The following is a 27,004-nucleotide window of genomic DNA, read 5'->3' as shown; positions in this document are numbered from 1 at the left end:
AGGGAGCAGAGGAAATGCACAAACGTTGTCATTTCACCTAACAGTTTAATCTGCAGATGAAGAGTAAAATGAGAATATGATCAGCAAAAAAAATTAAGATGTGTTGAAAGAGTCTGCTGAAAAATGATGAGATATATTGGGCTCTTGCTCATGCATAAGATTTAGAAGAGGCTGGGAAGTCTCTGTGTGGAATGTGAACTATGCGTGCGTGTGGTCCAGCAGAAAAAGAACACTGGAAAATCGTGAGCTGGAAATACAGCAGGGAAATGAAGGCAAGAACTCGGTGCACTAGGGGAGCTCTTGCCTCTTCTACTGTTTTTCCTCTAACTCAAAGATTATTTCAGCTAAGCAGATGACAGAATCGCAACATTTTCTGACACGTGAGAGAATCACTGAAGGGTTTGGAAGCAGGAGTCATTTCAGGGATACATTTCAAGGAGAAATGAAAGTTTTTGTGTGTGAGTGTTTGTCTTGAAGGGGGAAAGGGTGGTTGACAAGGACAGGAATCGATGTGTACATTTCCTGTTCCTGTTTCCTTAACCAACATTCTCCGAGCATCTCTGTCTCCTTGGGGGCCAAGTGCTTTCTACTGCCCTCTTTTCGGCCTCCTTAATCTTGTCTGTACGGCACCCGCAGCAAGGAGACATCCATCTGACAGGGACGGGATTAGGCCTGCATGAGTTTACTGTGTTAAATTTAGGTTGGAGATTCATGGAAATGAGTTTTTTGAGAGGTTGGCATCAGTGTTGCCTTAAAAAAAAAAAAAAACATCACACACGTTCAGTTTTCCTAAAATTGAAGGGCCTTCTTTCTGGATAATAATCAAAATCAAAATTACCGAGTGAGTGGAATACACCTCTTACCTCATTTAAAGCCTTGTGTACACTTTACAGAAGAAATTTTTTCTAACCCTGGATGTCAAGAAAATATAACTCTTGTCTTACATTTTTGTTCAGTACTATAACCAAGCAAGCTGATTTTAACATTTACTTTTTATTGTGTTGCATGAAGTACCTATGTAATGCAAGTATGTACTGCACTAAAATACCCATATTTCCAAAGAACATTAGGTGGTATAGCCCACAGTCTCTGCAGAAGCATTGAGAGTAACCTGTGCCTTTACACTTTACAATCCACTGTTGGCTGCTGTGAAAAGTATAATAGATGAAGAAGAAAAAAAGCTAAGTATGAGTACACTTTCCCAAACATACACATACACAGCTTACAATGGAATCCAATGGAAAAAGTCAAATGACCACATTCGATGCAGTATCTATAAAATGTAGACTTTGCAATAAAAAGCCAAAGGCACATAAAAATATATTTTAACTTTAAAAATAACTTAGTTACAGTAATACTTCGCTTGTGTCTTACCAACATGTAGCTGACAGTCAAAATTTCGCAATATAGATATAACATATAGGGATATATAAGAGCTACAAGCAAATCCCCAAAACCCATAATGTTGTTCAAATGTGGAAACGAGAAAAGTTTTAAACACTGAAGAATTTGCTACGGTGAGCCCAAACCACATAATATAGAAAAGTCTAGAAAAAAAGGCGTGGGTGTTAAATAAATTTTGACTTCCTCTTGCTCAGAAAATGCCAGAGTCCTGTAAAGGTCCCTAATGTGACTGGCACAGCCCTTCATAGCTAAGTAATGCCAGTCCTGGCAAAGCCAGATTTCTCATGTGTCTGGAAACAAAAAATGTGAGCTGTACATCAGCATGGCCCGCTGAAAATGGGTTCTGACTCACTTCCTCTCTTTTGCCAGGACAAGTATTTTTTTTTTCTTTTTTTCTTTATACTGTTTTTGCAAACAGGGTATACCAGGTAAAAAAATATTTTGTAGGAAGGTTATTTTAGAAAACCCATCACATGACAGCAAGAATAGCCAGTGAAGCGCTCCTCTTTGCGGTCAGTTTTCTTCCATTCTGTCTTCTGGTATCTTTTACACCAAAGGAAAAGGGCCCGGCGGTGTCCTGTTACTTATTTTTATCCATGACATTGAGCACCTCATCCAGAAAGGAGGGCCCGAGATCAAGCTGCAGGGACAGGAGGGAACCCGTGAGGTCAGAGAGGGACTCCTCTGACTTAGTCTTTTCCTTGACGAGCTCGCATGGGGCGGGAGGGTCAAACATGTCCTCCGCTGCCCAGTCGGGGTACTGTTCGGAGAGGCTGGAGGAGTGGCTGTCCCTCCCCTGGCTGGACTGGGATGCGGACCCGCTCGACCCCCACGAGACGTCCCCCTGGTGCACCGTCCCGTTCTCCAGCATACTGCTCTTCTCTGGAACCTTCTCCTCCATGACCGGCTCACAGCTAAGCCGGGGCAGCTTGCCCGGCCCAAAGGACTCCTGCTTGGAACTGAATGTCACCGGGGACAGCAAGGGCAACATGAGGGCCTGGGACCCTCCGATGGTCGGCAGGGAGATGGCGTTTTTGAGCACTGGCGAGGGCGTTTCTGTGAACATGGAGTCGGAGGTGCTGTTGGCCCGGAAGAACTCATTATGCCCAGGGAACTGGCCCACGTGTGCTTTCTCCTGGTTTCCGGGTAGAAGCTCATAGTTGCCTTGCAGAAAGGAAATGTCTCCGAAGACGTCGTGCTGGCCCTCCTTGCCAATGTGAATGGTGTGGCGGAAGTCTCCGAGGGGCGGACTGATCATATCGGGAGACAAGATGTCCCTCAGTTTAAATTTCTTTCCTTTCTTGTTATTGGCAGCTTTCAGGTAAATTGGGGTTTTGGCTGGCATTTTGGAGTTTGAGAATGTCGATTTTGCAAAAGGGAAAGAGGGCCACTTTCTTCACGGATGTTGCAAGTTTCCCAATATCTTTTTGGATAGGTTCTGTCACATCATTTTTCTCAAATAGCTCCAGAAGTGGCTCTGAAACAAGAAGGAAGCTAAGAGGCCTTCCTGGACACAAGCAGGCCTTTCTGGAGAGCCACGCACATCCTCCAAACTCTTCCACAGCAGAGAGAAACCTGGAAGAGAAACCAAAGCAGGTTAAAACTGGCTGCCCCTTTAAGGGTCCCTTGGGCTTCCCTGGTGGCTCAGATAGTAAAGTATCTGCCAGCAATGCAGGAGACCTGGGTTCGATCCCTGGGTTGGGAAGATCCTCTGGAGAAGGGAACAGTTACCCACTCCAGTACTGTTGCCTTAAGAATTCCATGGACAGAGGAGCCTGGTGGTCTACAGTCCATGGGGGTCACAAAGAGTTGATACAACTTAGTGACTATCACACACAGGGGTCACATGGGCCTGACTTTTTTTTACAAGAGCCTGTAAATAATGGAGGACTTCAGTTCCCATTTGAAGTCAAGCTTTATTATGTTTCCCTCCATTAAGTAGGATTAAAAACTAATCCTAACAAGGGTCCACTCATCTTAGTCTTACTTCAGGGTAAAAAAAGAAAAAAGGGAGAGAGAGATTAAAAAACCCAAACATATGCTATCAGCACTTTTTAAACATGGTAATGGACACAAAATTTCTGGTATTTTTAATCTTTAAGTCCTTTTCCTCTAAGCTGTCAGCACATGACCAGAGTGACTGCAGCTCCTTAGACACAACTGAATTTAAGATATATTTTCTCTTGTGCTTTGATGTTCATACCAGCAAGGCTATTTTGTTGTTGATTGAGTTTTATATATAAATAAAATTAATGCAATACAATGAAGTCCCATAGGGAGCTGGAACTATCATTTACTGAGTGACAGTGATGCTAGTGTCCAAAAAAATCTCTGTGAAAATACATTCTTACAGATGAGAAGACTGAGATTTGGGAGTCAAAAACAAAACAAAACAGGCTTGCTCAGTAACATACAGTCATTATGGAAGTTGGAGCTGGAATCAACCTGGGGTAGAGTGAATAGGGCTAGCAAAAATTTTAGGATTTGGAGGCATTCTGAAACAGAAGGAAAAGAACAAAACTGCTTCTTTTCAAAGAAAAAAGTGGGATCCTATATCACTCACAAGTGATAAGCTTGCTGATAAGCTTGTATCTTTTCCTTATATTAGGCAAGGTTCCAAGTAACCCCAGTGAGTTGCTGCCTAGTGTTGATGCCTTTGTATTAATAGGAGGAATCTGTGACTTGATTCCAAGCAAGATAATGAGAGATTACAATCCTGATTAGATTACATTATAAAAGATACCATCTTAGCACACTGGAGAGAGATTCCCTTATTGGTTTTGAAAAAATAGGCCACTATACTGAGAGGGCATATGGAAGTGAATTCTGCCATTAACCTGAGGAAACCTGGAAATGGATCTTTCCCCAGCTGAGCCTTGAATTAGACCACAACTCCAGCCCCTAGTTTACAGCCTGATGCGACTAGGCATCTAAGCTCTGTCTGCACTCCTGGCCCGCAGACACTGGGAGATGATACATAGGTAGGGCTGTAAGCCACCACATTTATAATCTGCCACCACATGTGTAGAAAACTAACACGCCCTCCCTGCCCATGCTGTATGATACAGTTAGAAGTGATGGGCTGCAAGGTTTGGGGGCTCTCATCTTACATATGAGAACCTCTTCGTCTCTTGAAAAGAATCCTTCAAATCTTCAGTCACATCAGCTGACCTGGAGAAGCTAAAACCCTCCCTACTGTGGGAATTCCTGAAATGGCTCTGCTGTGACTTCTTCCACTGGGCTCTCCCCTTATCCACAGAGCAAATAAATAATCCTCCAAGGGTTGGGTTAGATGGTGGCTTGAGGGGAGCGACATTTGCTTTGTAGCAGCTGGAGGCCGTTGGCATGTTCCATACCCCATATTTCTTTCCTTTCAGCACAAGTTTTAAATTTGTCTGCCTGTGGCAGGTGGTGAGAACTGTAATCCAGTACCCAGTGGCAAGGTAACAACTGACTCTGGGAAGTGGCAGACACACAGGCCTAAGAACGCAGGGAAGGATGAGCTGGAGAGACCACCTCCCATCCTGCCCCTGGCTTTGGGAGTGGGGAGGAGGCCGAAGTGGTATGAGGGTTTACACCAGAGCAGGCTACCCTGGAAGCTGCCAGAAAAGACTTGATACCAAGCAAGTAAATGGGGAACCCCGGCACAGGAAGACATGCTTATGGGTCTATCTTTCTCATAGTTTCAACTCTAATTTGGGTCTTGTAATAGTAACCAAGGGGAAGCCCTGGGTCCTCCTGCTAAAACATCAGAACACCCTTCCCCTCTAAGTGCACAACAGCCTAGAGCCTCTGCCATCCTGGGAGGCTGGCACCACCTCTGGGCATAATGCAGTGACCACCTGCAGAAGCAGCAGGGGCACTGGGGCCGCAGAAGGTAGAGGGCAGCCCTGAACAACAGCCGCCCACCGGAGCTGTGTCCTCAGCAACACAGCCGGGAGAGCAGCTGCCATGGAAAGATACAGTGTGTCCACCACAACTCCGGGGCAAGCGAGGGCGAGGGCTGGCTGCGTGTGGTCAGCTGGTGGAGCCAGGATTATGCAAGGCCAGAACAGGCATGGCATTCATTTCAGATTCTTTAGAAAAATAAAAATATCATGAAGATGCAGCCAGACTGCTTCTTGGTCATTCTGACTGGATCACTCACATTCACCCTTTACCTGTACAGTGCCTGGGGATGTTGGGAGCAAACGTGAGAAAAGGTAAACCATACTCCTGCTGTACGTGCAAGGCTCAGGGTGGAATGCCCAGTCCTCAGTCCCTGCTTGGCTATGGCCATGGCCCTTCAGCAGAGGCTTGTCTGGTCTGGTAGAAGCTGGATTTTATGTTAGTGGACTGCACGCAAAGATGGGAGAAAAGAACCAAAAAACAGAGAAAAACGTAAGAAAAGAGTTGGTGAGTAGAGGCTAGATAAGCTGCAGGCAATAGATTCTCCAGAGTGGGGAAAAGAGAGGAGATACCTTAAAAGGCACTTTTCTTTCTTTCTGCAAATATTTACATCAGTTTTACTGCATGACAGGGCTGGAGGCTTGTAGGACTTTGCAAAGAATTGGTATTAAATTTCTACTGTGTGCCAGGGTGAGGAGCTCCCCAATTCACTGAAAATTTGGGTGAAAAAAAGAAAGAAATTTGGTGCAAAAATGTCAGTTTTACAACTTTAGATGAGTTTATGTTTGTGATATGATGCTGGGGAAATATCTGAACACTCAGACCCATCTGCCTGTTGTATCTGTTATCTTTCTTCTTCCAGCGCAGGGGCAACCACGCTTGATCCCAGGAGAGACAATCCAATATCATGACTCTGTCCTGACCGCTTGCTCCCCTCCTTTCTCAGTGTTCCTGGGCTCCTTGGCTTATCAGTCAGTGGAAAGCCATGCCTCAGGCCGACTGCTCAGCATCTTCTCTGCACTCACTAAAGCAGGAAACAAGGCAGTTTCTTCATAGGGAACAAAGTATCTGGTCCTGGAGAGGGTATGTGTGTGTCTCCTGGGAACCACCAACACTTCCTATGACAGGAAATGTTTGAGAGTGTCTCACTGTGCCAGGCACTGCTCCAGCCTTTGATGTGTTCTAGGTCACTGACAGGAACCCATGTTAACATGCCCATTTTACTGACAAAGCACTGAGGCACAGGTTTTGCCAGGTGGCAGGCTCCCAGGCACTAAGCCAAGTGGCTAGGTTTGAATTCCAGACATAGAGGTCTTGACATTTAAGGAACACACTCCCTGGGAATTCAGTCAGTGATTGAATTCCAAATGATAAAAGGGGGTGCCTTCCAAAACCTGTTTAAGATATGTGATACCACGCTGGGCTAATAAGAGTAGGGAAGCACACACTGGTCCAACCCCAGCAGAAGATGGTTATCTATGAAAACTATGTAACACATGCCTTTGACCCCAGAATTCCACTTAGAGAGGTTTATCCAATTTATGTATATGGGAAATAAGGAAATAATATACAAAGCTGTCACTCCAGCATAATTTATAGCAGCCAAGAGTTATAAACAACTGCGAATTTCCTGATGGTCCAGTGGTTAGGGCATAGAACTTTCCCTGATGAAGGCCTGGGTTCAATTGCTGGTTGGAGAACAAAGACCCCCACCAGCCACACTGTGTAGACAAAATTAAAAAGAAAAAAAGAGTTGGAAACAACGTAACTGTCCACCTTTAGAGGATTGATTCTACAAGTTGAGGTACATCCATACACATGAGTATTACATGGTCTACAAAAGGACAAAGCAGCTCCTGATATGTTGGTATAAAAAGAGCTTCAAAGATGTGTGTCTTCAAAGTAAAAAAAGATTGGTGCCAAAGTGCGCAAATAACTTCTGTCCTGGCTTGTATGTCAATAAACTTTTTCTGGAAGCAAACACAGGAAATAATGGTGAGTGCCCACAGGGACAAAAGTAGGTGGAAGGGGATAAGGGTAGAAGAGAAACTTTTCACTGTCTGTCCTTTCATGGTTTTGGATTTTTGAGCCACACAGTGAATGAGCTATTTAAAACAACAACAAAATAAGTAGAAGGTTGTTTTGGGCTCAGACTGCACTTTCCTGCAGGGACAATTTTATACACAGGTCCTGAAAAGTCTACCCAACCTGTAAGTTACTGATGGTGATGATGGCTATGGGAAAGTGGGCTCAAAAGCCAAAGTCTGCAGGGGAAGTGCACGGATCTACAAAGACCTCACCAGAGGGCTGAGCCTCATCTTGTCAATGACAGAGCACTTCTTTCTGCGTTAATTAGAACTTCACTAAGAGGTGCCCCCAGTCCATATGTGCAGAATGGAAGAGGTCTTAGAAGAGAAGGGTTTTCATCAGAAGGAAACGAGAAGAGGAAAGAGACCCAGGACACTGGGGAAAGGGTGGGTGCAGGGAATCTACATGGAAGGAAGCACGAGAAGGTGGAGGTGCTGGGGCTCAGGGGTATCTCTCCCTGTCTTGAGAGGCAGTGGCCACACAGATGGACAGCTTCTGACGGTGGAATACCACAAAATCCTGTCCCTCCTCTCCATTTCTGAAAAGGGGACTTGGGCTCCAGGAGGATGTAGGTTGACCCACGTGGCAGCAGACAGAGCAAGGGATGAATCAGAGGGAGAGCCTGAAGTCGGGGGGACACCCAAGAGGAGAAAGTGTGAGAAGAGGAGAGGAGAGAGGAAGAACTGAACCAGAAGGGCTCACAGGCCTGACCAGAGCTGGAGAGGGAGGCCTCCTGGGTGTTCCATGAGCCAAATGGAAGGCATCAGAACCCTACCGCCATCACTAACTCTCCACACTCAGGGCTCTCTTGCTGGCCAGCTTTTCTGCATTGCTATCATTCCTTCACTCCCACTGTCTGAAAGAGAGAAAGGAAGAGAGGAAGGGATGAAGGACAGATGGAGAAAGGAAGGAAAGGAAGAAAATGAGAGAGAAACCAACCATCCTATGTGTAGACCTTTCTCAAAACTCTCCTCTTGACCCTGAAATTTGAACCCTCCAAGACTGCTAATCCCTTTCTCCAGGAGTTTCTGGATTACTGTTTGCTCCTCTACCCCCCGCCCCCAGATGACACTTGACATAATATTCATCTGGGAAATTAGATTCCTCTGAAATCAAGGGCTCCAGCTCCTGGGCACTGGAGAGGATAGATATGCCAACAAAAGGTTTCAACTCTTCAGTCAGTCGCCTGTCACCCTCTGTCAAGGTTAGAGAGGGTGTCTGGCAGATGGGTGGGGATGGGTGGGCATGGAGTCCAGCGGCAAGGGCACAGGTCCCCACTCTTAGGAATTTGTGAGAAGCTTAAGGGTTCCAAGACACAAAAGGACTCAAGAGGAAGTTGAAGACATGGTTTTGATAAGAAAGGCAGAGTGTCAGGTGGTCATTCCGATACCAGGCTAGACAATCCCAGTTTCTCACATGTGACTGACTTAACGACAGTGTTAATAACAGAAATCAACACAGCAATAATAATTCTATGAAGAAAGAAAACTGCAGTGGCCCCCTTTGGCTTCATGTCCTTATCATCTTTTTGGTAACGAAAATGATGCTAAGAAGACTAACACAGGAGGTGGGAGAAAAGCAAAGGGCGATGAAGAAGTTACACCCTGAAAATTCACTCCCTAGATGACCAGAGCTGGCAGTACTGGCAAGTCACAGGGCTCTGAAAAGAACAAAGGGGATGAGATTTTTAAAAATTCCATTTATTTTAAGAAAGGAATGTGTGGCTTGTCTGCTAATTGTTTTTAGATTAATTCTTAGGGGAGAGAGAGAGTAAAAAAAATTCTTGCATCCTGAACAATAGGCTGTTAATCTAAAACACAAATGCATGAAACAGGGCAGGTGGGGGTGAGGGGTGTGTATGTGTGTCTGTCCTGAGGGACCCATGGGCCTTTTCCTTTCTTCGACTTGCGGGAAGTGAGTCGTGCTGGACTTCCCCTTTCGTGCTTGTTGTCACATCTGTGGAGGACCCCCCAGCTTCTGCTCACTTTTCGCTTTGTCTCAGTGTAGAATCAGCAGGCCCCTCCTCCCAGCTCCTGCACCGCTGCAACATCTGGGCCCCAAACAAAAATGCTGTTATTCCTCATTCGTGCCTGAATCCACAGGCCCAGGGAAGGAGGTTAACTGAGCCAAGAACCCGCTACCCCTTCCCCACCCACCACTGTCTTTGGGGTATTTCTCTCCGCTGCCAACACAGGGAAACTCAAGGGAGACAATGCCCTGATAAGCCCTGGAAAAGTGTGGGCTCCACACTTGGAAGGGATAAAGGTGACTTGGAACATGTTCCCACATGTTCCCAAGGAGTCCAATCGGGAGACGACAGGACTCAGGACACGTGAGAGGGTAGAGCGGAGCAGCTTGAAGAAAACTCAAATACAGAGAGAAAAGGAATCCTTAGGGATCTGAAGGATTCATATAACTGTAATGGAAAAGGGATTAACTTGTTATGAGAGGCCCTAGGGATACAAAGGCAGAAGCTAAAGGGAAACAGATTCTGGATCCTCTAAGGGAGAACCCAGGGTTCTGGAAAGATGGAATGGGTTGCCATGTGGGAGGGGCGGTGTACTGAGCATGTGCTGAGGCTGTCACTGTAGCAGCCTTGACTCGGAGCCTCCGGGATGTGCCTAGAGGGTGGGGTCTCGTCCCTGTTCATTCTGAGTCTCCTACAAGGGAAAACCATCACTGCTCACTTCCTTATGGCCCAACTTTACATTAACCTATTAAAAAAAGCACTCACAGACTTCCTGGAAAACTTTCCATTTGAGGACGGCAGTTATTACTAATATAGGGATGACAACCTCCCGTATCAGAAATACTAAAGTATCACTACAGTGAGGGCCTCTGTAGGAGCGCTTCCCTGGACCAGAGAATTTTAAAATTGGAGGAGGAATAAAAGTATATTATTAGAGATTCAACATTGCACTTACATGAAAACCTAAGACAGAAGTAAATGTAACCGGAGAATACCCTGGTAAATGGCATCCTGGACGGATGCTTTCCATATTTTCAGTCTGTTTTACTCCACCCACAAGAAGATAAGAAGATGCCTTTTCTATTTTTAGATTCTTTTCCTCTCCCCATATTATCTGAACCTGAGGACATGGCTGTATGCTGCCAGGCTATAAGATGCCATTAGCTCAGTTCCCAGCCGCCTGGCTGTCATGCAAATGAACTTATAGCCAGACTGAGCAGACAGCATTTTATAGGCCCACTCAGAAAGTCTATGCTACATCTCAACCCTCAATTACTTATAAATGGACTTCTTCCTTTATGATTCAGCTGCAGCTTGTATTTATTTTTCTTTTACAACTCCGATTATACAGAGACCCACAAATACCATATGGGAGACTCACCGCTAACGTGCGTACACTCCTCACGTTTATAGGATCTAATTGTACTATTTGAAAGGGTTTTTAGAAGCAAAATTGGAAGACAGAACATCCACCTAAAAGTACTGACCCTGCACTTTTGAAGAGAGGCCATTACGCCCTTTCTCCCTATTAAAATGAGTTATTGGGGAGGACTTGAGGCAGACCTGGATCCCTGGCAGTTGTAACGAGAGAGGGGAAGGGTCTGGCGCATTTATCATGACTAGTTTTACAGGGACTCAGCCTCAGGGCTGGTCACAAGGACCAAGGCAGATGCTCTTGCTGGTGGATATGAATCAAATGGGACAATACCCATCAGTTGCTTCCATGCTTCTAGAACGAATGGATCTGAGTTGGTTTGTGAAGCTGCAAGGACAAAATCAATACAGGTTGAGAACCTCACCCTTAAGTTGTCAGCAATGTTCAGGCAGGAACTGGCTCGAATCTGTAGACTCAGCTCAAGTTAAGTAACTGGTAAAGCTGCTCACCAAAACAAAACAAAACCCCAAACCACTAATATTAGAGTCAGCAATTACTCTATGAAAACTCCAGAAATAGGAATATCAAATGTTCCAAACAGGTTTGACAAGTGTCCAGAAATTCAGACTGTGATCATTTCGCTCATACTACATAAGTCATGGTTCTCTTCATCCTGTCTTCATAGCACAGCCTCTAAGTTGCGTCCCTTGACTACCTTGGCTATTTCCCTAATGGGGTGAGGGGACATATAGGGATTTCCATGCTACCCTCCCATCCTGCGAAGGCCCTTGGCAGTCATCCACAGTCACTGGATGGCCTGAAACTTGGCTTCTCTGCACCACACCAGCAGTGGGTGTATTTGGAGCCTGGCAGTGGCCAGTGCATACTCTACCCACTTCCACTGCAAACTCCTCTGTGTTATTTGTACATAAATATCTGTACACAAATATTTGCTGAATGCAGGCATGAATATCCCTTTTGACTAGGCTGAGAGCTTTTCTGTGAGCGTGAGCTGGGTCTTAATTCTTTTCTTTTTCTCTCCCACAACACGTGGCACACAAGTAAAATAATTAAGAAGTGTTATTTAAATCCCTAAGCCCTGCTAGACCTTCCATGATGAGAGATAGTTGCTTTGTGCTTAGGAACCATTCCCCAGTCCAAGTCTGCAAGAAAGTATAACATTTGAAATGCCGAGTCCTCTGAAGACTCTACACATGGGAACAGCAATGGCTCAAGTGCATGCTGTGGGCCAGGGAGGTGAGTATTAGAGCACACTTCTCTGGAACCAGGGTTAGATCAGACCTGTGTCTTAGGCCCATCAGCCAAAACGTGGAAGAGCCAGGATTTCAGCCATGGCTGAACTCTGCAGTCTGTGCTTCTAACTGCCATGGACTCAAAAACTAACGTGAGGACCTCCAAGGAAGTGGGTTGAGAACGGGAATGGCTGTTCCAGGCCATCTGTCCTGCAGCCCAGCAGCACTAAGGGGAAATAATACACTATGATCTCAACATCAACAAGAGTTGGAGATAATAATCTGACCTTGTCATTAACCAAGAATGAGTAAAATGGTCCCAGATACCAGCCTCCCCAACTCATAGGAATTTTCACTATTTTTGTCCTTGTCAAAGAGAATCTCAAATGGGATTTGACTTCATGTGAAAGAAACACCAAAATATTAAAATTTTGAGGTAATAAAAGCCCCCTGAGTTTCGAGGAGAAAAACAAATATCCTGTTTTGAGAAAAAAGCGTTAAGTGCTATTAATTTTTTTCCCAGAGGAAACACGTGCATCATGGCTGTGCACCGGGGGGCCCTGTACACCCACAGGCCTTTCATCGGGACAATGGCTCCCTTCCCGTGCTATTGACACTGCACTTCCCTCTTGACTTTCTGAAACCAAGAACCCTGTGTTCCTTACGTGAATTGTCCTCCCACCTCCTTACCATCAACCACTATTCATAACATCCTCCAAGACCCGCTTCAGTCACTTCCTTCCTGCAGGAATTCTCTAACTCACCTCACGCAATCTAGGCTCATTACTGCCTTACTTGGAGGTTTTCTCAGGGCTCCTAAAAAGCTGATATTTGCTTTCTTTCCTGTTCCCGGATTTTACGATTTTGTATCTGGTATCTCCTGGTAGGTAGTAAGCGCCATAATAAGGTAGGCAAAGGTGGTATAATAAAGTAGGCAAAGGTGGTATAAAAAAGAAGTGTTGCTATGATAACAATCTCCTCTTTATGTTGGATCACTTACAGAGCCTCCTCTTGGGCTGTGATCATGGCATCTGGTCCCATCACTTCATGGGAAATAGATGGGGAAACAGTGTCAGACTTTATTTTTTTGGGCTCCAAAATCACTGATTGCAGCCATGAAATTAAAAGACGCTTACTCCTTGGAAGGAAAGTTATGACCAACCTAGATAGCATATTAAAAAGCAGAGACATTACTTTGCCAACAAAGGTCCGTCTAGTCAAGGCTATGGTTTTTCCCGTGGTCATGTATGGATGTGAGAGTTGGACTGTGAAGAAAGCTGATTGCTGAAGAATTGATGCTTTTGAAATGTGGTGCTGGAGAAGAATCTTGAAAGTCCCTTGGACTGCAAGGAGATCCAACCAGTCCATTCTAGAGGAGATCAATCCTGGGTGTTCATTGGAAGGACTGATGCTAAAGCTGAAACTCCAATACTTTGGCCACCTCATGCGACGAGTTGACTCACTGGAAAAGACTCTGATGCTAGGAGGGATTGGGGGTGGGAGGAGATGAGGACGACAGAGAATGAGATGGCTGGATGGCATCACCGACTCGATGGACATGAGTTTGAGTGAATTCCGGGAGTTGGTGATGGACAGGGAGGCCTGGCGTGCTGTGATTCATGGGGTCGCAAAGAATCGGACACAACTGAGCAACAGAACTGAACTGAACTGAGACATATTTGTAGAGGTGGTGGTGCTACTGGCATTTCTGTGGACAGAAGTCAGAAACACTATACAATGCACAGGACAGCGCCCCATAACAAAACATTATCTGGCCTCAACTCTCTGTAGTGCTGAGGTTTGGAAACCCTGGTAGAGCTGCTTTCCAATGACAAGGTCAGAGTTGAGTAGTTGTACAGACTCTATGTGTCTGATGCTTTATGGGAAAAGCTGGAAGCCATGCCTTAGACGCTGGCATTTTCCCAGGGTTGGACAGTGGTTGTCCATCCCCCAACTCTCAACAGTCCCCCTGCAGTCACACCCCTGTCCTCGGCTTCAACCTCCACCTCTAATGCTAACTTCCAAACTGGAGTCTTCAGCCCACACATGCCTTAGTCTAGACCAGTGAAACCCAAAGTGGGTCTGTGCACCAGGGCCAGTCCATGATGAGACACGGAAAGAAACTAAAGAGAGCTTGTAGAATTTTCTCACATAATCAAGCGTGCAGATCAGTGGATTTTTCCCATTGGTCAGACCCTTGGCATGTTTGAGAGTGTGTATCATCAGGTTTGCACGGAAGCTGGGTATGGTCCAAGCAGCTACTTGACGTGGCTGCTATCAGTATACAATAGACTGGAAATTGAAATAAACAAAACGCTAAAAATCACTGGTCCTTCACAGAAAGAAGCACTGGACTTTTCTCCTCTAGTCTTTCAGACTTGACTTTGCTTCCCTCAGGTACTTCCTGTTTAACTTATCCCTGATTATGCCATCTCTCCTCCTCTTGTTGGCCCTCAGCTTTCACCTCCGATACTTTTCCCTTTTGGTAAGCGGCAGGAAGTCACCAAGATCCAAAACCCAGTTGTCACCCAGGATTCCTCTCCGTGCCTCCTTCTCCTCATCAAGTCCTATTGTCTCACTTCGTCCATCCTCTTTACTTTGAGCCCTTGAGATCTCTCTCCTAAACAAGGGCACAGGCCTCCCTACCTGTCTCCCTGTCATCAACCTCATCTCCTCCCACTTTATCTTTCAATATCTATCAGAATGAGGCATCTAGAATGCTCCCTTAACCCTGGGTGCCAAGCCCACCCTTAAAGTCTAGAGATAAGATAGCTGGAGAGGCCCACTTTTGCAAACAGGGTCTGGTCCAACCCTGCAGCTACAAGTCCAGCCAGATCCCATGATCCACACTACCTTGTTTATACCTCAGCCTACCAGCTCTCATTGGGCTTCCCTCATAGTTCAGTTGGTAAAGAATCTGCCTGCAATGTAGGACACCCAGGTTCTATTCCTGGGTTGGGAAGATCCCCTGGAGAAAGGAAATGGCAACCCATTTCAGTATTCTTGTCTGGAGAATTCCACAGGCAGAGGAGCCTGGCGGGCTACAGTCCATGGGCTCACAAGAGTTGGATGCGACTTAGCGACTCAACCACCCCATAAGCTCTCATACTATACTGCAGTTACTACTGTCTGCTCCACAAGGCTGCCTTCTCCTGGGGGGAGAACTATAATTCATAGCTGGTGCTGAACAAATGTTTGTTGAATGAATAAATGAGAATGCTTGAGATTGCCCTGACTTCTTTCCTCTTTAACCCTACCTGTCCTACTGAAAATGCAAGCTGAGTCTTTCTGTGACTCCTACAAGAGAGAGAGAAAACCATGGAGCAAGGAGCTATCATCTATTTGTTTGTGGCAAAGAGTTTCTTTGATTTCTCCTTTCTCTATCCATGCAGGGTAAGAATTTAACAGCTTATCAAGGCAAGCCACAGTTAATTCTACAGGCTCATACAAGATCTTTGGGATTAAGGCAAAGAATATTTGTTGACATGATGTTTCAAAGGGAAATGACTTCCATCCACCACTGCCATGTGCAAACAGAGAGACAGGCAAGACTCTAGAAAAATTTGACAATACATTTCCTGGGAATGCAGACTGACTAGTTACATTTCAGTCAATCTTACAGAATGAGGCCCAGGAGAAACAATAAGCTTGCATTCTGACCTCTCCTTTCAAAACGAAATGGATTAAAGTGGGCCTTGGATTTTTTAAAAGACTCTTGCTCCTTAGAAGAAAAGTTATGACCAACCTACACAACATATTAAAAAGCAGAGGCATTACTTTGCCAACAAAGGTCTGTCTAGTCAAGGCTATGGTTTTTCCAGTAGTCATGTATGGATGTGAGAATTGGACTATAAAGAAAGCTGAGCGCTGAAGAATTGATGCTTTAGAACTGAGGTGTGGGAGAAGACTCTTGAGAGTCTGTTGGACTGCAACGACATCAAACCAGTCCATCCTAAAGGAAATCACCCCTGAATATTCATTGCAAGGACTGATGCTGAAACTGAAATTCCAATACTTTGGCTACCTGATGTGAAGAACTGACTCAACAGAAAAGACTGATGCTGGGAAAGAATGAGGGCAGGAGGAGAAGGGAACGACTGAGGATGAGATGGTTGGATGGCATCACTGACTCAATGGACATGTGTTTGAGTAGACTCTGGGAGTTGGTGATGGACAGGGAGGCCTGGCGTGCTGCCATCCATGGGGTCTTAAAAGTTGGACATGACTAAGCAACTGAACTGAACTGGATTTTTTAGCCCAAGATATGTAGGGGAAGCTGTGAGAAACTCTAATGGATATTCTATAGAAAAGGACTGTTTTGAATATTAAGGTGTCACCAGCAGATCATGTACTTTAAAAAAATTTATTGAATGAACCCACGGGCAAGCAAAACGGTAGAAATAACTCTTGCTGCTATTCTAGGCCTTAGGGGAGGAAAGAAACTTTGAACTAAAGCTATAAGATTCTTGTAAGATGCTAGACCATACAGGTGCCAGTTACCTTCTGTGTAAATGGGGATAGTCACCCCAAACCCACCTATCTCTCGTGATTATAAGAGCTGAGTATGAGAATCTTTTTAAGTGACAATCTTCATAGAGTGTTATGTAAGCACAAAGCATCTTCATCTCAAATGAAAAACCAGAACATCTACTGAAATGCAATATGAAGGAGGGGAACCATTCTAATTGCCCAAATAATCAGTCCATTTTCTCCTTAAATGTTGTCTGCGGCAGTCACCAATGTATGATTGCAGATGGGGCTAAAATGGTTTGTGTCTGCCCTGTGCACAAGCTCCACAATTGGAAAAGACTCTTATTTCAAGCTTTGTTATTGTTGTTCAGTTGCTAAGGCATGTCCAACTCTTTGTGACCCATGGACTGCAGCACACCAGGCTTCCCTGTCCTTCACCATCTCCTGGGGTTTGCTCAAACTCATGTCCACTGAGTCAGAGATGCCATCCAACCATCTCATCCTCTGTCGTCCCCTCTTGCCCTCAATCCTTCCCAGCATCAGGATATTTTCCACTGTGTCGGCTTGTCCTGTGAGGTGGCCACAGTATTGGAGCTTCAGCTTTAGCATTAGGCTTTCCCATGAATATTCAGGGTTGATTTCCTTTAGGATTGACTGGTTGGATCTCCTTGCAGTCCAAGTGACTCTCAAGAGTCTTCTTCAGCACCACAATTTGAAAGCATCAATTCTTCGGTGCTCAGCCTTCTTTAAAGTCCAACTCTCATATCCTTTCATGACTACTGGAAAAACCATAGCTGTGACTATATGGACCTTTGTGCGCAAAGTGATATCTCTGCTTTTCAGTATGCTGCCTAGGTTTGTCATCACTTTTCTTCCAAGGAACAAGTGTCTTTTAATTTCCAGCTTAATTAGAGAATAATTCCATCAATAGGACAGGGAGCTAACTTCTATACATACACATGTATCCTTTATCTCCATGTGCAGTTCTTCCAGTCTTGAGAACAAATGGAACTCCTTTGAGTTAGGGAAATTACTGCCATTTATTGGTCAGATAAGGAAAAATTTAAGGGCATACAGTTATTTTCTTTAAATATTTGGTGAGCTATCAGGTGAGAGGAAACCTGTACCATCCCTTGAAAAGAATTAGGTGTGTGATTAGGGTTCAAGAGGGCAGGTGGCGCTGGATAGGAAGAAGTCTAACCAACTTGACTTAATCAACTTGAACAATGGGAGAGGCCCATCAGGGGAAGTTTTCCAGCTGAGTCTGAGACAGGTAGCGATTCCAGAGGGGAGGGAGGAGAGCATTCCTGCACTGGGAAAGGAGTTAGCGGAGATACCTGCTGGTCTCATTTCAAGCAGCAGCCCCTGGTATGTGCATGTAGACTTCATATATACACAGATAGGTGTTAGAATCATAGATCTGTATTTGAAGTTTATTTACACTTAATAAAGAAAATGAATGTTAGAGTTCTGTGGTTCTGTAGGTTTGCAGAAACATCTAGCTTCTAGGGAATTAAAAAAAAAAAAAACCATGTTTTTATAATGAAGTTAAGACTATCCTTAGAATTAAAATATGTTTTACTAGCTTGTAGCATTTTCATTATCTTTTCTCATCTTTCCTCACATTAAGTTAAGGGTACAAGGCAATGCCAGTGACTTTCTCTGCAAGCCTCAGCTTGCGCATCTGTGGAGTGTAGCTGGTGAGAGAGACAACACACAAAATGCTTGACAAAGTCCTGTGAGGCAATGAACTGACAATCAATGGGAGATATTGTTATTAATTATCCAAAAACCTAGAATTGCATAAGGAACAAGACAAGCTGAAAGTTCACCATCAGAATTTTTTCCTAACTTTACTCGGGACCTGTCTACCCAAACTGATTGTTTTAAATAATGTGAAACCCAAAATGGTCTGGTTTCAAGTATAGTTATCCCCCAGTTTCCGTCCAGTGTTAGTTTTAGGACATCTCATGGATACCAAAATCCACAGATGTACAAGCCTCTTATGTAAAATGGCATAGTATTTGCATCTAACCTATGCACAACCTCCCCATACCCTTTAAGTCATCTCTAGATACTTATCATGCCCAATACAATGTCAGTAGTTGCTAGCACATGGCAAATTCAGGTATGCTTTTGGAACGTTTATTTCCCCCCAAAAGTTTTTGATTTGTGGTTGGTTGAGTCCACAGATGCAGAACCCACAGATACAGATAAATTCCTCATTCTGAAAAAAAAACTGGAATCGGGAAGACATCACTGCTCTGCACTTTCCTCCTGGCTCAGCTGGTAAAGAATCTGCCTGCAATGCAGGAGACCTGGGTTTGATCCCTGGGTTGGGATAATCCCCTGGAGAAGGGAAAGGCTACCCACTCCAATATTCTGGCCTGCAGAATTCCATGGACTGTATAGTCCATGGGGTCGCAAAGAGTCAGACATGACTGAGTGACTTTCACTTTCACTGCTCCATTCCCCATGCTGCCCCTGAGACAGAGAGCTCAGTGGGCTGGCAGGGGAGCACTACCTGCCCTGTCAGTTGAGCCCACAGTGTAAGGGCTTCTTTAAGAGGAATACAGAACAAAATCCACTCATGAATGCAACTTCTACTAAACTTATATAAGGCCAAAAATCAACCCTAGTTTGGAAGACATTTCGCTCTGAAGTCATCAGAGGGCAGGAAAAGTGTTTCCGGTTTGGTGCTATGCCATGCACAGCAGGACATGTGGCTTGAGCTGATTCATTCAGCGAGCAGCAGGCCTTGGAGAGAGCCTTCCACTTGCCTTCATCCAGTCCCTGGCTAGTGACTCACCTTCTGAAACATTCATTCAACAACATCTACTGAGGACCTACTGAGTGCCAGGCAGTATCCCAGAAACTGAGGCTGCAGTGACAATGTGCTCAGAGCCGACATCCCAGCGTGGAGACTGATGATCGGTAAGCATACCAAAGATGAATGGCTGATGCAGGCATGGCTGAGCAGTCTAGGTGGGCACTCGGAAACAACCCTCCTCCTTCCACCCCTGGGGCTGCCCGGCCTGTGCTGAGTGGACACATGGTACCAAGCTACCGCAATTACACCTGGGCAGGAGAAAGCTTCCATGCAGGTTGCAACGGCCTAGCCAAGAAGACTTCGAGGAAGTTCTGGTGGTGGCCTGGATTTCAAAGTACCCTGGATGGGCTAGAGGTGCTTCCTTTGGAATTTGAACATTTGGTCGCCTAGGAAGAAATTATTTTACTATGGTCAGACTTAACGTGGGTAACTGAAAGATTTCTGGCTTGGCAACCTCTAAGAGAAAATAACACGAGTAGGACTAGATTGTGCCTTTTTTCATTAACTCCTAGTATAAAAAAGATGAGTGCCAAGCTAAACTAGGTTCAGTCCCTACTTTTATGGAACCAATATTCTAGGTGGTAACAAGGGTCAATAAATGAAAATTTAAACATATTAAGTGTTAAAATAGGAAAAGGTATAAGACACTATGGAAAATGCCTAAGATACAAGGGGGGGGAAAAAAAGAGTAATAGGATCACAGCTGTTTAGAGCCAGGAGAGTGCTTGGAGAATTTCAACGATTCCTCTACATTCCTCCCCTTCTACATTTTCACAGACATCACTCACCCAGAGATGGGCAAGGATCTGCCTTGTGACACAGCTGGCCAGTCAAGGGCTTAGAACCTCATCTGTTGTGTTAAAGGTCAATGGTACGTGTCTTTTTAAAAAGTTTAAAAAGTAAGTATATAAAAAAGGGAAAGAATTCACATATATTCTGAAATGGCAAAGCCACATTTTACCAAAAAATGTCTTTGCTTGTTTAAAAAGTTGTGTGTAGCCTAAATGATTATAATGGTTTTGAACAGAAAAGGTCTTTTTCAACTAAACACACAGTCATCTATCACTGGCATGATGTGTCTACAAATACGACCTTCAGGTTGTCATCAGAACATGACAGATTCCCAAACGTGTAAGCTGTCTAAATAGAGGCCTGACTTTGAAGTTCTCTGCCTTCCATGCTGGCTCAGGCTGCTCTGCCTGGATCTGCACTGGGTCTGTTTTTCAACACAGGGTTTTACATGATTAGTATAATAGTAAGATTGCTATGCTCATAGATGTCACTAATCCTGGCTCACTGGATTCTAGAAGCTAGAGACGATCTGAAATCCTCCAGCAACAAATGTCTCATCTTAGAGTTGAGAAAAAGACCCTGAAAGGTCACAGTTCCACAACTTGGGTCAGAGGTATGATCAGAATCTATGCTTTCTGATCTCCAATCCCTCTGTGATTGTCTCTATTTAATTCTGCATGACTTTTATCAAATAGCAGAATGGCATCTTCTAGTGTGTTCCGGTGGCTCTGTTCCTGTACCCCTGAACAGGCTGGAGGGCAGGCCGCAGCGTGTGGCTTCTGCCTCTGGCTTCATGGTTCCCAGAATGTTTCCTGTCAGACTAGTTCTGCCAGCTGCTCTCTGGGCAAAATGATTTGATAGATACCTCCTCCCTGTGGAGATTCACTGCACACAGTGACATTAAATGCTCTGAGAAGTCCTGCACAGAGGGACCTCTATCAGACTGGTTTCCCAAAGAACCATTTTTTGATCCTATTCATGTCTCAGAGTTCACATGATGTAGTGTTGTATAGTAACCCACTCCAGTATTCTTGCCCGGAGAATTCCATGGACAGAGGAGCCTGGCAAGTTACAGTCCATGGGGTCGCAAAGAGTCAAACACAACTGAGTGACCAACACTTTCACTTTTTCTTTTTTTAGTGCTGAATGAGCTAACTGCAGGTGTGTGATCTCTGTGACAGTTTAGCGAAGAATCAAAGGCTAGAAGGTTAATGACGACTTTCTCAAATGTACAAATAAAACCCAAATCACTGAAAATCCAGGTTTTAAAGAATTTAAAATTTGAGATTCTAGGATTCTACTATTAATTCATGACTTGATCAAGCAAATACTAATTTGAACTCAGCAGACCTTAAACTCACTCATCAGTTCTCTTGGTTATTCAGAAATAGCAAACTTTTTAATATCAATATGATTTATATTATAACACTATATGCTTTAATTAAAAAAAAACTGCTCTTCCACCAGAGGTACTGTCAAACTCCGTCCTTCACCATGAGACTGGTGAAACTTGGCACTCAAGAAGTACATCAAGGCCAGGGAAGGCATTTTTTCCTCAAGGAAAGAACATACCTGCCTGCTGCTGTAGAGCTATTTGGCTACTGATATTATTTATTCTGGTCTGTGGGATCCATTTTGATTTGTACCCCTGAGAGGATGGGGCAGAAGCAGGGAAGAAAATGGAGGCAGACAGCCCTGAGGCTACTGCCCTTGGTTTTGAGACAACCTGGATTATTTCAAGCCAAGACATCCTTTCCAGAACCGCTACTTCAGTCTGAGCAGCCTCCCACAGCTAATCACAAATCCACAGTATCAAAGGCAGTGGAGGCCAGGCAGTCTCCTTGGGTTATCCGGGGCACCTCTCTAACGTTTCAAAGGCCTCCTTGCTCTATATCTTTCACACCAGAAGCTTATCTGGCAGAGTCTGGGTCATGTGCAGAACTTAGAACTTGAATGAGGCCCGACTTCCTCCAAGAACAGAGCCTTCCTACCCGCCTTACTGATGGCTCCTGCCTTTTGCTTTAGCTCCCCTTGGAGCAACATCATTATAAAATGTGTATTAAATGTCCATTGAGTGCCAGGGACTGAGGGGTCAGGCACCATGGCTGTGGTCACTAGTCTCAAGGAGGTGACCATCCAGCTCACTTACTGGACCCTGCAACCCCTGATCCTCCAGAACTTTAAAACAAGGATGTTTGCCGCACACTAAACTCCAGTTCATGTTTGGGACCCAAAATTCCTAGTAAAACTCTTTATAAGCTAAACCCCTTGGGTTACTGCTAGTAGTAGTTTGAAGCTGGATCCACTGCAGGTAACTACTGACTATACAATGAGATTCAACTATCTCCAATAAATAAAGCAATTCAGGGACTTCCTTGGTGGTCCAGTGGCTCGGGCTTCCAATGCATGGGGCCTGAGTTTGATCCCTGGTCAGGTAACTAGATCCTACATGCAGAAAAGATGATCACACGTGCTGCAACTAAGATCCGGTGCAGCCAATTAAATACATAAAAATATTTTTAAAAATAATAAAAATATAATGATTCATATGGTGTTCCCAAAGGATGGCAATCACTGTCATCTTCCTTGGGGCAGTGGTACTATGTGATACAGTGTGCTGCAAAGTGAGTTCTCTGCCAGAGGCTAAAAACCCTTAGAGTCAGATTTAACTGCTTCTCTGGCCTTCCTCTCTGGTGGTGAGGGTGAGGTATTCATTTAGGGCAAGGTCTGAGTTCAAAACTGATTCTGCTACTTACTCAGTGGTGTGACCTTGGACAAGTTACCAAACCTCTCTGAATCTGTGTTTTCATCTGGAAAATAACAATACTATCCACCTCGAAGAGAGGTTGTGAATATTAAATGAGACCAGTATTAAGCACCTAGGGAAACAACAAAAGCAGTAATGAAAGCATCAACTTTTTATTGTGTCTACTCTGCACCTGGCATGTTCTGAGTTCTATTTAACTTATGTAATCCTCAGAGTAGTGCTATCTGCATTTTGTAATCGATAAACTGAGGTATACCAGCTAAGTAATTTGCTTCAAATCATACATGTATTGAGTGCCAGGGCCAAGATATGAACCCAGACAGCCTGCCTCTGAGGCTCTTCACCTCAAAGTCTTTTCTCCCATCTCCTTAAGCAGGAGATGCTGATCTTTCTGGAAAATTGGCCATTCATTTCTGCACACATTGGGTTGCTAAATTGCATAAACCTGTTTAGGTATGTTCCTTATTGTGTAATTTGGGCTTCCCTTGTGGCTCAACTGGTAAAGAATCTGCCTGCAATGCGAGACACCTGGGTTTGATCCCTGGGTAGGGAAGATCTCCTGGAGAAGCGAATGGCTACCCCCTCCAGTATTCTGGCCTAGAGAATTCCATGGACTGTACAGCCCATGGGGTCAGAAAGAGTCTGACATGACTGAACGACTTTCACACTTTCACTTTTTGTGTAAATTTGGGGTAAGTTATAGAAGACATCTGTCCTCAGTTGCCACAGCTGTAAAATGGGGATATTAACAATGCTTTCTTCATAGATTATTAGAAATAAGTGAGTTAATCAAGGTAAAACGATAAGAACAGGGCTTGGCACTACTGGCAGGCTCTATGTAGGAAGTAGCTTTAACATATAAATTCACTGAACAGTGTGATATATTAGAATTCTTTGGCTTTGGTGCTTGGTAAAGATTTTGTGGCTGGTTCCATCTAGTAGTTTCAAATGACTATATTGCCGTTGCTCTCTGGCAAATATACTGGATTTAAAAAACAAGTTTAAGTTCTTAATCCATCAATGAATAAACAGGTCAGCAGGATTCTGATTAGAAAGAAATTAGGCCAGGCCTAAATAAAATCAGACTGAAAGCAAAAATTGTAATAATAAAAAAGAAAAATCAGAGCAGTCTTCTTGGAGTTTTTTTCAGGTTATGAACTGAAGTCCACCCATTGGATAAATATTATAGCTACTGGGCAAAGAGCTCGTGAAAAATTTATGGCCTGGTAAAAAAAAAAATCTCTGGGTGATGTAGGTTAAAACAACTTTATTCCCAATGCTGTTGAATACCATGAATTTTAGAAAGGAAAAAGGGCAGCTTTTGTGAACATGTTGGACATAAAACACCACTTAAAGGAAAAGCTGGAGAGCAGATAGGACAAACCAGCTCATACGAATAGTTCTGCAGTGATTTTTATGGCTTTGCATTTATTCATTTTGCACCACGTTTAAATTTACAATAAAAGCAAAAAAAGTGCAACACTCATTACTCTAGCTGTCTTTACATGTTCCATTGAGATACAAAACAGGATTTCACTACTCAGATTTTAAGGGAATGGGGAGCTCATCTTATTTCATGTCTGTAGCTGCTGCTGCCACAGCACCATGTTCCAATCATGAAATTCATAACGTAAATCTGTTGCAGATGATAACCAATGGAAAACAGCAATGAACATGGATCCAGAAAGGCTTCCAAATTTCCCCCCCAAAGTTCTTATCTGTGAGCCCAGAGGCTGGTGCTGAGTGTTTTATTCAATGAGTGAGGCCTGCTGGGAAACCTACATGCTTTAGGAGACTTAATGAAGAAATTTGAACTGTTCCTTGGTTCTCTATTAATCTTTATTACTTATTTCACACTTGACAATACCAAACACTTTACAACTGCCCTAATTTATCTCAGAGTGTTTACATCTAAAACATACCTGTGTAGCTTATTCTTAATTGTCAACAAGAGCTCTTACAAATTTCAGCAGGTATCAGAAACAGGATCTCTGGAACTGTCCAGAAAAGAAGCTGCATTTCCTGCTCCTTAGATGAAAGATCTTTTCGAGGTTAGAAGACTACAGGAGTCTTTTAAATTGACTTTAGGAATACCCCTGGGGCATCCTCAGGCCTTCTCGGTGAGCCTTTGTTTCCCAGTGCTTCCCAAGGAAGTCCCCAAGAAAGGCTTTGCTATTCAAATTGGGACATCTGCTGCTCTCCAGATTTATGTTCTGTTTTTGAAAAACAGCATCCCCAAGAAACTCTAGGATATTATGAGGCCTAAGAGTTGGGGGGGGTTGGGGAGGAAATCTTTGTCTCCTTAACATTCATCAGTTCCCTCAGGCAGCACCTCCCTCGCCACCGCCCCCCACACCTTCAGCACGCCTCAGCAGCGACTCCCCCAAATACACCAGCTCTGGAAAAGATTCATGTTGCAATACTCTCGTGATATTCCTATTCCCGCCCTCATTTTAATTCACTTTTTTTTTTTTTAAACAAAATGTAATTACTTGACTGTCAGCCTGGGCTGCACTCTGGGGCTTTTACTCCTTTCAACACAGCTGCGCTCCCGGCTTTGATGCTGCCACGCAGCTTGTCCCAGCCACAGCCTGGCTCTCGGTAATGTAACATTCAAGTGCATATTTATTTTTAAACTGACCTCTCGGGCTGTACAGTATAAAGGTCCTGCCAAAAAATATGCTACTTTCTATTTATAAGATAAAACACATGCCTCCCGAAGTCGAGAGGGGGATGGAGCATAATAATTCATAACGAAAAAATGACTGGCCAGATCCATTCGTCCTCACGTGTCTGATACTTGTCTGTGTCAAGACAGTTTCAAGGAGAAAGGAGGAAAAAATCTTGAAAACACTTTAGTTGTTCAGAAACCACCGTCAAAACCCCCCCCCCAAAACCTGCCACATCTGCAGGTTGGAGCTTCAGCCACAATGCCCCTCAAGTGTAGAGAGGGCACCAAACGGGTATTGCCACCGCAGAGCTGAGCCGTGCGCCCTTGTGCCACTCCACGGTGGGAGGGGAGCGGCAGCCATGTGCGGCTTGTTCTCAGACGGAAAAATGCAATACGCGCCCCGAATGGCTGTCAATAGCGCGGAGGGTGCAGTGTAGCCGCGCAGCCTCACCCTGAAAAGTGGTAGGCACAAAAGGTGAAGCTCTGCGTCCCGCTCGTGCCGCGTGTAACACCCTCCCACCCCCCAGCTTGCTTTGTGCCCCCTACAGTCCTTTGGACACCAGCTGAAAGGTGATGCCCTAGGTAATCCCCGCTCCCTGTGCTTTACCAAACCTAGCAGCCACGCACGGCCGAAAGCCGCCACAGCCGCCGGTGAGCCAGACTCACAGACGCACAGAGAAGAAGCCGTGGGCAGGCAGCAACTCACCAGCGGCGCCAAGGATCCCAGCCGCTGACCCAGGGACCGGGCGCCCGGCCCCGACACCTCCGGGGGCGCACGCAGTCCCTGCCCGCCACGCGCAGATCCAACCGGGTCGGCCGGCTTGGCGCCCGCTCACAGCATTATCCGCTCCGAGATGGCGTGAAGGCGCCCGAGGCCGGGGTCTCTAGGCTCGCCCCCAGTTCGGGCCCCACGGCGGCGCTCCCCGCCCTGTCGGGCAACCGCCGGAGGGAAGGTGCGAGCAGACTGAGCGTGCAGCCGCCGGACTCCCGGACTGAACCTGCGAAGGGCGGGGAGGCGCGGGGCGGGGCCGGCAGCGCGGGGCGGGCCGGGGCGGGCGCGGGCTGCCGGCCGACCCACCCAGCCAGGGTACCTGCGGCCCGGCCCGGAGCGGGCGGACTGGGTTCACCCGCCGCGGGGCCCGCGGGCCCCCGGAGGACAATGGGCGTCCATTGTTACGGCCCCAGCGCCACCCCCAGGGATGTGGCTTCCCTGCGGGAGGCTGCGTTCAGCTCCCTCCGCACAAAGAAAGGACTCTGGACGCTCTGTTCAAAGAGGGACCTGGAGTGCAAGTTCCAGGTGCCCCAAAACAAAGGGACTCGTCCCGCACACCAGACACCTGTACTGAACCTCGTGAGCCCACCTCTTTCCGTCCCAGCGACCCGATCTACCCTGGCAAGGCTCCGGCGCGGCGGACGGGGACTCTGGCGGAGGAGAAGCCACTTGACCGCGCCGCCCCCGTCGGGTCCGGCCCCAGGGCCACTCGCCGCCCGGGCTCG

The 27,004-nt window shown here is 45.4% G+C and overlaps 1 protein-coding gene across 2 annotated transcripts; it reads right to left on the bottom strand.

The window, feature by feature from the left end:
• Positions 1-974: 974 nt before the first annotated feature.
• Positions 975-27,004, bottom strand: CDC42EP3 (CDC42 effector protein 3). 2 transcript variants are annotated; one of them, XM_055399706.2, is made up of 2 exons: positions 26,869-27,004; positions 975-2,979 (listed from the first exon to the last, which is right to left on the bottom strand). In XM_055399706.2, the coding sequence occupies exon 2, from the start codon at positions 2,747-2,749 to the stop codon at positions 1,985-1,987; it is 765 nt and encodes a 254-aa protein (XP_055255681.1). In that variant the 5' UTR covers positions 2,750-2,979; positions 26,869-27,004; the 3' UTR covers positions 975-1,984. The 2 variants fall into 2 exon arrangements, with proteins under 2 accessions (XP_055255681.1, XP_055255680.1); XM_055399705.2 differs by lacking the exon at positions 26,869-27,004 and adding an exon at positions 26,214-26,475.

This window comes from Moschus berezovskii, chromosome 11 (assembly GCF_049115385.1).
Source record: "Moschus berezovskii isolate FMDL1 chromosome 11, NW_MosBer_1.0, whole genome shotgun sequence".
Taxonomy (NCBI): Eukaryota; Metazoa; Chordata; class Mammalia; order Artiodactyla; family Moschidae; genus Moschus; species Moschus berezovskii.
This window is presented reverse-complemented; position numbering and strand designations above follow the sequence as displayed.

Bases quoted from the DNA above. Each gene is read 5' to 3' on its own strand.
- CDC42EP3 (XM_055399706.2), bottom strand. From the start codon at position 2,749: ATGCCAGCCAAAACCCCAATTTACCTGAAAGCTGCCAATAACAAGAAA.